Source organism: Pteropus medius, unplaced genomic scaffold (assembly GCF_902729225.1).
Source record: "Pteropus medius unplaced genomic scaffold, Ma_sr-lr_union100, whole genome shotgun sequence".
In the NCBI taxonomy this organism is placed as follows: Eukaryota; Metazoa; Chordata; class Mammalia; order Chiroptera; family Pteropodidae; genus Pteropus; species Pteropus medius.
In genome coordinates this window covers 14,788,938-14,801,124 of record NW_024356249.1, presented here as the reverse complement: position 1 = coordinate 14,801,124, position 12,187 = coordinate 14,788,938, and the positions used below count along the sequence as shown (strand labels likewise).

Sequence of the window (12,187 nt, the reverse complement as noted above, 5' to 3'; positions counted from 1 at the left end):
CAGGGATGAAGGCACTCAGACCTTCAAAAGGTTCCATAGACTTAAATATGCCTTATCTTCAATGTTTATCTCTATTTGCCATACATTTCCTTAAAAAAAAAAAAAACACAAAAAAAACTCAAAAGTAATCAAATGTCATCAGAAAGCTATTAAATATAAAATAATAAAACTTCTACATGTTAAACCTTTAGGTTAGACCAATTTTGGTAATTCTTTTTTTTAGTTAAAATTATTGGGGTGACATTGGTTAATAAAATCAAATAGGTTTCAAGCGTACAATGCAATAACACATTATATATATTCAATTTTGGTAATTCTTAAAATCAAGAGATGAGCCACTAAAAGAGGTCCATTTTTATTGAAAAGCAGGGAGAGCCACGGACCTTGGTAGCCATAAAATTCCTCAAAACACACACCTTTAGACTGCTTTTTTGATATCTGATCTAGCCAAAAGGAGAGAGGGAAAAGGGGAGTGGGGAAGAGAGAGGAAGTTACAGAGGAAGAAAAATATACATCTTAAATGTCCTGTTTAAGGAGCATACTTAAATAATATAGGGCTTGTTAGATTTATTTAAGATTTCGCCACTGTAAATTTATCTGACTGGCTCAGATTTACATTAATGCTAAATCTGAAAATTGTTTGCAACTTCTAGAATCTGCTCCAGCTGCCCAGTTGGTATAGGTGGTTTAGGAGCATTGTGAGTGGGAATGCGGTGGTGGCCTCGAATTTCGTATTTTACATATGCATTCTGCAAAATGAATAACCCATATATACCGCATACAGATAACAGAAAATCATGCAGAAAAACTTATTCATCAGGGGATCCGGACAAACACCAAACACAAACACGCAAAAAGAGATCACAAACAGATAAGAACAGAACTTACCTGCAGAGACATTTATGTTACCTAGGCTAAAACTGATAGATTTCTCACTTAGATTAATAGAATTACTGATAAAATTCTGCAGTTTCTGTCTGCAACATAAAGATCTATAAAATTCCTAGAGTATTTCAAGTTAGATCAATAATTCTACATACCAGAGCTTTGGTAGATTCCAGACCACTCTTAGACTAATTCTCCCCATATCTGCCCTCAAAAGTAAACTGTCGGTGCCTTACTTCTCCAGCAGATGACTCTGAACTTAGATTAAAACAACCTTCGAGGAATTCTTGCTTCACAGAGCGCAGGGAACTCAGAGACCAGGCACAGGTCTGAAATCCTGGCCCTCCTACACTCAGGTAAATATTATCACTTCACCTGACCTCATGTAAACCACAAGAAATGAAGACTAATCTAATGCCAGTGTCATCCAGCATTCTTAAAAGATTTTGGCCCTTCTCTTGGGATGAATTTTAAAGATATTGGATTGTTAGTTCTGGAAATGTAAGTATTTTGCTACAATTGAGATCAAATCTCACACAAGTAGCCCCCCACCCCAGTTGCCTCATTAATGTGCTTTCATCCTCAGTGGATGGGCTATCCGCTGAAGAGGCTCTGAGGATACACGACTGCCTAAAGCTCGTGCAGTCATCTGCTTTTCTAGGGGGATGGATAATGAGGATTTCTAAACACTGGTGGTTTTGCGCTCTCAACATCTGTCCCTGAGGACTGGCCTGAGATTGCTGACTCATTATGCACAGCTGTCACATGAGCAGATCATTCACTCACTAATCACTCCATTAAACACTGTTCTTGGCTATGGACAAGCAAATTTGCATCATCATATGCTATTTAAAAAAACAGAATCATAACTGAGGAGCACAGAAGGGGCTGCCTTGTGGGTAAGGAGCCGGGAAGGTTTTATCCCTTGGCAATGGTAATTTAACAATTTACTAGAGGTTTTGCAGAGGTAAACCCTTTATAATTTAGAAAAACATCTCTGCTAGGTTTACCTACGTATTATATATTTTTACAAAGTTCCGAATTGTGTAATGAGCTAGTCTTTTCAACAACTTTATTTGTTGCTTACTATGGAATGGAGCCTACAGTCTCGCCTATGCATGTATTTACTAAATTGCAACAATTCCAAAACTTATCTCAAGCACATACAGAGAGAGAAAGCCTGTATAATCGGGTGGGTATATTTACTGAAGATTAAAAGCAAAGTATAAAATCTTATTTTTGCATTGAAATTCTTGTTTACCACTTTTCAGGGTTGCTAGTGGGTTTTACACCTGCACATTTTGAACTATATTAATTGTGTGAAAGTTGTAGGGAACTAATTGTCTCTTGTGAGAAGGTACAGGTGCAGACATAATGAACAGTAGCAGATTACCCTTCAAAAACTATCTACCTATTAATGTAAAGAATCATTTGACAATGCACCAGTGTTTTATCATTTGTGGATGTGCCTGTTTTCTTTTTAAGTACTAGAGTGAGTTGTTTCTGACAGGGGAGGATTTTTAAAGCCGTGACAACAAGTCGGTCTGTTCATTCAACAAATATTTACTAAGAGCCCATTGTGTGTCAGGTACTGCAGTGTATGTTAAAATAAGAACAAATGGATAAATCAAGTATTAATGGGAAGAGGCAAACCTGATGAAAAATGGATGGGCTTATTATAAAGAGACTTAAGACAATATCCTTGAGCAGACAATCAAAGGTTTACGTACGGGTATTGAAAAACATGAGAAAGTAGAGATAAGCCATTGATATCCAAACCAGCTGCCTCCTTATTCAGATAATTAGAGATAATAAATCATGTTGTAAGTGATCAGAGGATGATAATTACTGCACATTCTACAACTCTTACATCATCAGTTACTTAATCTGTAAGGTTGTATGCTATGGCATTAGAAATACATCTTTTCCCCCTGAATTGCCCAAAGAATGAAATATGTGTAAATATACAAAAATTACCATCAAATAGGTAACATCTATATCTGGTCGAATAAGTATGAATGTCACAAACAGTGAGCCTTCTCTTCCTCTCCCACAGGTATCTAAGTGCTTCTGCTCAGACAAGAATTGTTAGCCCAGTGAAGAGTCCTGGTGAGTTTGAATCCCAGGTGTAGTGTCAACTGTAAGACTTGTAAGATTTCACGTATCCACACAGCACAAAAACATTTTGATTTATGAATATGTGTATATTTAATCTAGTCAGTCTAGTCTATATATATGCATATATGTTTTTTCTAGTCAATCTTGTATGCATAAAGGTTTTCAAACCAGGTTCCTCCGAGGTTCTATGTGGTACCTGGAGAAAAGTTTTTGTTGTGGAGGGAAAGGCTCCTGACACAGGCCTGCCTCTGATGATGGTTACATCCCAGGCCATGAGAGGGAGAAAAGACTATATCTATCACTGGTGGGCATGTCCCATACTGAAAGTCACAATCGGGTTCTTCTGTATGAAGTGACCTGGACACTGGCCTTCTGGTCTTCGAACTTAAGGGTTACTCTGCTACATACTGTATGTCATCTAAAGCCCCAATTTCTAATTGTTTTTAGTATTAGTGAAAGTAGATAGTACAGATATATGGATCTTGAAGACGTTAATAATCATTCTGTTTCTGAATTTATTTAGAACTTAGTTTAAAGGAGGGTAAATTCATTTGGCCTTAAATAATTTTAATTTTAAAAATCTAAGAGTAGTTTGTAGATTCTGCAGCCTAACAGGCAAGAAATATCCCTTGACATTATTTAAGGGATAAGTATTTACATGTTTTAATTTTTGGGGTTATTTCCACATTACCGTAAGCTGTTAGCATTTTACTCACAGACAGAAACCAAAAACCTGAAAATAGAATTAATTATATTATTTTAATTTGAGAAGATGAAAGTAAAAAATGCACATTTATGAAAATAATCATTCAAATGAGAATGTGGTTTAAAAAAATATGACTTACCCATTGACTACCAAACTGGATCATGTCATGGGAGAAAAAAAAAAGACAATGAAAGCGAACATATGGGAAAAGTAAAGAAGCGATGAAAAAGTAATCACAATGAAAAAAAGGCAACAAAATGTCAACTTAAACAGATAATCTAAGAAAAACAGATCCATTTTCACCCAATTATAACTCAACAAAAATAAATCATGGGGTAAATTAAGTTATTTCTGAATATAGAACCAAACAAAACATAAACGATGTTGAAACAATGGTATATTTATTGAAAAGAACGAAGTTTAATTTTCACTTATGTTTCACCTTGGTCTTTACAAAATAGAAACTTTTGTGTAAATAAAATATTTCATATGCTATTTTCTGTGGCTTGTTTTTTGGATGCAAACTGGATACTCTAGATTTGTATAAACAAAGCAGGTAGCTTTCTCATTTGCTTATGAAAAGTAAGCTTTATGTAAATACACAACACCTAAACTGTTAAAAGGTATATCTGAAATTAATGCCATTTATAAAATTTGAGGCAGTCTTTATATAAAAAGAAGAAACTGACAAAAGCAAAGGATAAAGGGCACTGAACTGTCGTAGTAAGGAAAAGACCAAACATATGTATTGGAAAACCTGGTCTTTTTCAATCTAACCAAGTGAATGACTTCTGGAAAGAGCATGCTCTTCTGCCAAAGTGCCCTGTGCTGCATCTCCACATGTGACACTCAATCCACTTACCTCTTGTCCTCCATCCAGGGCACAGAGTTTGGTGCTTTGCTTTTTGGCATCGACTAACACATTAAACATGGTACACACAGAAGCTGGAATGCGCAAGTCAGTGGTTTTGTTTGCCTTTTGCAGCTTGAGTTCAAATGCAGTTCTTGTTCTATTCATTAAAACATGAATTCAGAGTAAGAAATTCTGACATATGTCCCACCTGTTTTGTAAAAGTGAAATCAACACTACAAGATGCTAATTTAAAATATGCAAATAAGGAGTGTAGCAGTGCTTGGGAACTGGGGTTGGGCTGCTCTTCTTTCCAGGTGTCTCATATGAAAGATTGGACTGTGACATTTTATATTAAACATAGCTTTTGCAGTCACTCAGACAATATCGCTACCCAAATGAAGCTATTTGCTACATCGAGTGTATCACTTTTTTAAAAGAAAAAAACCTCTTAGTTTCACTTAACTGCCTGAATAACCAAGTAGAAAAATCACTCACTTCTCTGTATTAAAGCAGAATAAACCCTCCATGTGAAGATTTACCAAATCAAAAAAAAATTGAGTTGGGAAAACTCTAGAACATCATAATTAATGTACAACACAGAATGTGTAATTCTTTTACATCATTTAGGTTCTCTAAATGATGAAGATTTACCAAATCAAAAAAAAAAATTGAGTTGGGAAAACTCTAGAACATCATAATTAATGTACAACACAGAATGTGTAATTCTTTTACATCATTTAGGTTCTCTTTCAAATACTTAAAGTTGCAGTTAGGCTTTTGAAAGCAACTGCATAGCAGGCAATTCAGAATTGGTCTTGGTAAATATCCAAAGAATATCCATAGATTTGACATACCAGAATCACAGATGATAAACATAATTTTTTTAAACATTAAGTTACCTAATTCATGGCCTTACCTTGGGAGGCCATTAAACATTATTCTAAAGACTGGATTTTTCTTGCTTTAAAGAATTCAGGATTATTGAAGTGTTCCCACCAGTGTTTGTTACTCAACTATGAGCCCCATTGTTCTTGCACATATCGTGAACAGGGCAACGACAAAACAATCATTGGCTAGTTAGGATGTGATGCTGATTTTGTAAGAACTATTAAAAAACAAAAGCACATTCGGAAGAATCCAGAGCTTCATAACTTATTTCTGGTAAAGTTCTGATGAATGTGAATGGATACCTAGAACTCACTTAATTGGGACAGGGAAAACCAGAAAACACAACTGATGGCACTGATCATAATTTGAGTTTGCCATGACATTTCACAGCACACAGACATGGTATGTAATGCATAAAGCATCGAACAGACCTTTTCCGTATGTCTCAGGAAGTGTTGCCTTGGGAATTAAAACACAGTATTCCCAGAGAGAGAACAATGAGCACAACAGAAATGATCAATATGGTATGGGTGCTAGCGATGAGGGCAATGGTTAAGAGACTTGAAAAAAACTATCAGGCCAATTTTATCAATTACATGGGTTCCCAGAATTTAGGTCAGAACACCTAATAACCATTACATTTGTGAAGAGTGGGAAATATTGCAATCTTTCTCGTGACAATTACATAAAAGGTACTTGGTGAAAAGTTGTATTTTGGGTGCTGGCATATTAAGCAGCAACTTGAAAATACATGTCTACCTTTTGACACAGGCCTCTATCATATCACTGGCCATTAGTTTAAGTCTTTGTTCTAAGTGGTGGGCAAATTCTTGTTCAGGCCAGTGAAGGTCAAAGACAAACATTTGCAGGGCATCAAGTTTCCAAAAAAGGTCTTCTGATGTTGCTGAGCCATTGCTAGAAGAAAAAGGAAAAATGAAGAACATCATGAACTTCTACTGTTAGCTCTGGGGATCACGAGATGTTTTTCCTTTTTGTATCCATTGCCATTAGTGAAAAAAATAGCACTTAAAATCTCTAATGATTGATATTTTCTCTATTCAACTTTCTAATTCTTCCTTTTCACTTCTTAATGAAAAAGGCAAGGCAAGGAGGACAAAATAGAAACATATATAATAGTAAGGATTCATAAAAAGGGACAAAATGGATAGACTACTTTAGTAGGGAAATCAAATTGTGTGTATAAGAACAAACATTTTAAATATTCTTTACTAGTCTCTAGGGTAAAGATTAAAATATATTAAAATATACTAAAATACATTTCCTACTAGAAATTCAGAAAACTATGTTTTACGCAAGAAAATCCATGTGATAGCAACTACTAGCTTTACTCTTCTACTCATGCGCCTCTGTCATCATGATGGGTAGTTTCCATCTAACACAGAAATGACATACAAGTGCTCTGAAGTTGGAGCAAAATTATATCTATTTCAGGTCCTACCTAACTATGGAGCCAAAATCTACTATACATTCACCACTACGGTAACATTACTCTATATTTTCACACCATATGTGAAAGTAATTTGTACCAGAGTACATATAATATTTAGGCAAATTATAATACTATTACTTTCTATTATGCAAGTATATAGCCTAATAGAAAAATAGATGTTTTGAAAGTAAAATAATCCTACATTAAAATGTGTGGAAACTTAATTGTAAAAGAGGACAAAAGTTTCAAAAAAGCTGCTGTATGATTATGATTAATTTCTCCTCAGCTTTCCAATGATTGTTGAACATATACTAATCTAAAATTTATATTTTTAGTTTGTAAAAGAAAATTTAAAAAATAAAATGAAACCTTTCATCACAAGGGCATGATGTAAAACTTTTATAAAAAAACAAAATTATTTCAAATAGCCATATTATTTAGATAAATATATCTTAATTAGCTAACTTAAATAAAATCACCTCTTGCTCTGGCTGGTTAAAAGCTTACATCTGCTCCCGCCTGCAGCCTCAGCATCTTACCTCCATCACCAATCTACTTTGCTTTCCTTCACTCATTCTGCCAATAATTCCTCATGACTCCTTGTCTAGCCAAGATGTCTTCAGAGTTAAAATTCTCAAAGGACCAATCATAGCACAACACTGAATACTACCCACAGCATTGTAGACTAAATATCTCCTAACTTTAATATTTAGTGCTCCCAAAGTACCATTAAACAAAAGAACCAGACAATACTATGCTGACATTGCTGTGAAAACTGTTTGAAAAAACACTATATTTACTTCTCCTTTTTGTTATATGTATAATAAAAACAGAGAAAAAATGACCAAGAAAAATCCTCCTTTATATAGTGTACAATTTGGTAGATTAGAGAATCTATGTTTTAAGAGTAACAATATAATTGGTAAAGAAGCAAATCTACTTATAATTTTTTACTTAGGAGAAATATAAGTAGCTATTTGAAACACGTTGGCATTCTTTAACAGATTAACAAAATAGCAACAGCAAAAACCATAATAAAAAAAAAATCCCAAATAGTAAAGGTAGAATTCTATTAAAAAAAGATTTTCTCATAATAGGTAACAATTAAATCTTTATAGAGAATATGGATGTATGTTACTTCTGTTCTTTAATACTATGGTAAGATTCTGAACAATAAATGTGCCTAATTGGGAATGTAATTAAGATAACAAGTGTTTGTTAATTTAAATAGATGAAAAAAGTGTAAATAGGTTTTCTCTTGAGTTGGTATATATAACTCGCAATTTTTTTCAGAACATTTTCATTTAAAAATTATTTCTAATCAGTGACTTATTCCTAAAAGTATTATTAACTGATTAAGGAATTCGAACATGAATAGCAGACTCAGATAATTTTCTAAATTGTCTTGAAACTTATCTCACTGGCATTCATTTCTAGAACTAAAAAACCCAGAATGAGGATTTTACATACAGGGAATGATATGGAGAAGCAGCTATTAAGGTGATTTATACATTAGTAGATAGGGATACATCTTCAAACCCATGATTACTTTGATATTACTAATCTTTACTTAATCAGTAGTTGCATTTTTAATTCCTTATATACGTGAAATGAAAATGTTTTTTGCTATTTTCTAGCAAAAGTTCAAGAAACTAATTGCAATGACATCATAACATCATGAGTAATTCTGACACCTTGATAAAGAGCCTAATGTTGATATCTTAGCAGGTAAAGATAATGGTGGCTAATTTGTAAAATATATTTTTTATTTGCCCAGAACAATAAAAGTGCATAAACACTTGATTTACAGAGCCATGATTTGTCATGGTTCATGTCCTGAGATGCAGGTCATTTTAAAAAGGAGTTCTCAAGAATGAGATTCAGGGTTCACACATATATCAATATAAGAGGAAAAAATCCCCAAATTTCACAAGGTAATGCCTGAAATAGCATTCTTGGTAAAATCAAGATTGTTAAACAAAAGAGGAATAAGGATAAAGAGGAGTTAAATTATTAAACAATGTAAAGAAGTCCAAAATAATCATAAACTTAGAAAGGTTCATTATACTTCCTAGGTAACTTCTGAGCACCACACAGACACCATTCTACACAATATAGTGGCCCAAAGTATCTGCCTATAAGAATAAGGTTCACACGTGATCTAATAGCCTAATTATTATTATGAGTAAAGTGATAATGTTTACCTTGCAGAAATATTGCCAAACTATTGTGCAAGTTATTTTTCTCTTTCTTGGTCTTCTATCTTTTCTCGCTATATGCAGACTAGAGTGGGAATAGATTTGACAGGTGGTAGTAGGATAGGTAGGAAGGATGATAAACAAGTCTTAACCAGTATATTCTCTGGAAGCAGAATAAATTAACGATAGAGTGAGGGCATTTGAGTCAAGCAACCTGGGTTGAAATCTTATCTCTGCCGCTTACTATGAGATATTGGGAAAATTTTGTTTCTTAATTTCTTTGTGACTAAGTTTCCTTAATTGTAAAATGGGGTAATGACATCTACCTCACAGGGTTGTTGTACAGCTTAAATGTAATAAAGAATTTGGCCTTGTACCTGGAACATAATATATTCTCAGTAAATTATAGCTATTTCTCCCCTCCTTCTAATTATTATTCTTTCTAGCTGACTTCATGTGAGATGTTGGGCCAAGTATGGACTATTATTAAGTTAATTTGATTGCTGTAATGGTCATGCTTTTGAAAACTATACAGTTAATAATAATAAAGATGATTGATGATAGTAATAATTATAGTAATAACAATCATCATATAGAGTAGTAGTAGTTATCATTTATTGAGAACTTACGATGTGCCAGGCACTTTTCACAGTTCTTTTTTAATCCTCATAAAAACATCTTTAAATTAGATGTCATAACCATTTTAGAGTTGAGGAATGTGAGGCTAAGAAAGACTCAACAATTAATAAATCAGAATCTAAATTCGGGGCTAATCGATATGAAAGCCCATATGACTTAGTTGCTGAATCTGTAACAGGCAGGCTCACCACAACATGGAGTTACTAAATACGGTTTTCGATGACATGAAAATCATTTTTAAAATAATAAGGCACATCAACTGATATATGAAAGGGTAAAAGAAGACCTTGCTAGTGTTGGAAAATAAAGGACAACCCCTTCTCTGCAACCAGCAAAACTGTTTCTTTAAAGGTGAGACTAAGATAAAAATAGAAAACAATTACATTCTTGAAACTGTTCTTACAATGGTTTTCTACCAGCACGAGAGAAGTCATGTGGGCAGTAACAAAGCTGGAGCCAGCTAAGGATCCCAGACATACTGTTTACCGCACTAATTGTCTGAATTTGAAGAACTCTGGTTATAGCACTTAAGCCAGAGTCTACAACCTGGGTCACAAAATGACCCTTGCCCCACAGATTACATATGAACTACATCAAATCAGCGAGTGCTTAAAAAAAAAATCTCTGTGATTTATCATCCATGTGCTAAGCTTAGCTTAATAGCTTAAGAAACTGAAAACAAATAAAACCAAAACATTGTATTCCACAATCAATGATGATAAATGCCATGCGATCTAAACACATCTGCACAGAATACAGCCCAGGCCATGCACTAGCTAACACACCACCAGGAAATAAGTGAGGAATACACACGTGGACTCATATAAAGAAGCCATCCATGTAGGAGTAGAAAAGCTAGGAATCTGTGGAAGATTAAGAGGCAGACTTGCAACTTTTGGAAGAGCTACATTGGGAAGACTGTTGGCGATATTCCTGTAAAGAAACAAACAACGTGGGAAGGGTCCACCATAAGCAATAACTACAGATGGCCATGTGTAAAGTCACAGGTCAGGACAGAGGGGGCAGATGCTCTATGGGCACTAGGCAAGATACGTACTTGACAGGTTGCCATGTCTCTTGCTCAAAACCTCTGTGAATTGACTGGGCGATGGAGGACTCCATGAGATCGACGTAGCGGACAACCAAGGGCACAAAGATTTCTTGCAAGTGTTTGTGAAATTTTCCATTACATAAAAGTGCTGAAATAGTCAAGCAGAAACATGTTTGTCAGAGGACAATAGCAGGCATCTGGAAAATATGGGCAAAAGAACTTTTCCTGAAGGAGTCTGCCACGGAAGAACTAATAAAATACAGATGGTAATGGATCTTGCTCCTCATATTGAATATGATCATGAAAACTGATCAACAAGTATTACTGACCTTCTATATAAGGCTCTCAAAAAACACAGTTCTCTAAAACGTTGCTGGAAGGTGGTATGTTTTTACTTTCTAAGAGGTTTAACACACGAGGCATATGACCACTTGCTAGAGACTCAAGGGAACTGCTGGATCCCCTGAAGGTCCTGGCAAATGTAAATATAGCAATTAAACAGAGTCGCACTCCCTATGCTGTACTGTGTAACACAGAAGCACTAAACCTGTTTAACTCTAAGAGCTAAGCTTGATTACTTCTCAGAGAAACACTTGTTAAATTCACCAAGAAGGTGACTGCGGCCTTGGGAAGGTTGATTCTAACTCGTGAACTTTTTAGTTATTTGTGGATTTTCCTTTTAGTCATCTGATTTTCCACATGTGTCATTAAAAACAGTCAGCACATCATTTGCATTTTTCAGTTGTCCATTTGTCTTGAATGAATCATGGTATGGAACACCCTGCCTACAGCAGTTGTAGAAGTCTTAGAATTTGTGCTACTGAGACCAGACTGCTGGGGAAGGTATACCTTCCTCCATCAGAAGAAGGATGTTTTCCATGCACAGCACATACTTTCATTAGAACATCAGTCAGTGCTGTAGACTGAATGTTTGTGTCTCCTCCTCCCCCCGCCCAAATTCTTATGTCGAAATCCCAACACCCAATGTGATGGTGTTAGGATATGGGGCTTTGGAGAGTGACTAGGTCATGAGGGCAGAACCCTCAAGATTAGTATCTTGGGATTAGTATCCTTATAAAGGAGATCCCAGAAAGACCCCTCCACCCTTTCACCATGTGAGGACATAGGGTAGCTGTTTATGAAGCAGGCTCTCACTAGACACTGAATCTATAACGTGATCTTAGACTCCCAGCCTCCAGAACTATAAGAAATAAATTTCTGTTGTTTATAATCCACCCAGACTGTGCTACTCTGTTATAGCAGCTCGAATGGACTAACACATTCAGGATGTTGCACCACAAAAAAATAGGGAATCTTTAGGAAAACACGAAATAAAGATAAATAATATTCAATAAAGAATTTGTAATTTTTGGATGATAATACATATTTTTCAAGTGAA

At 35.0% G+C, this 12,187-nt stretch overlaps 1 protein-coding gene across 16 annotated transcripts in view; it reads right to left on the bottom strand.

Moving 5' to 3' along the window:
• Window positions 1–12,187, bottom strand: part of CADPS2 (calcium dependent secretion activator 2) — a 477,993-nt gene that overhangs the window by 45,804 nt on the left and 420,002 nt on the right. For 7 of the 16 annotated variants that reach the window (XM_039860904.1, XM_039860896.1, XM_039860905.1 and 4 more), the window contains 5 exons: window positions 10,795–10,936; window positions 10,551–10,670; window positions 6,210–6,365; window positions 4,572–4,719; window positions 3,849–3,863 (listed from right to left, as the gene is read on the bottom strand). In XM_039860904.1, the coding sequence (XP_039716838.1) occupies window positions 3,849–3,863; window positions 4,572–4,719; window positions 6,210–6,365; window positions 10,551–10,670; window positions 10,795–10,936 (581 nt within the window). The remainder of the gene's footprint in view (window positions 1–3,848; window positions 3,864–4,571; window positions 4,720–6,209; window positions 6,366–10,550; window positions 10,671–10,794; window positions 10,937–12,187) is intronic. The other 9 variants (XM_039860908.1, XM_039860909.1, XM_039860911.1 and 6 more) reach the window with 3 other exon arrangements.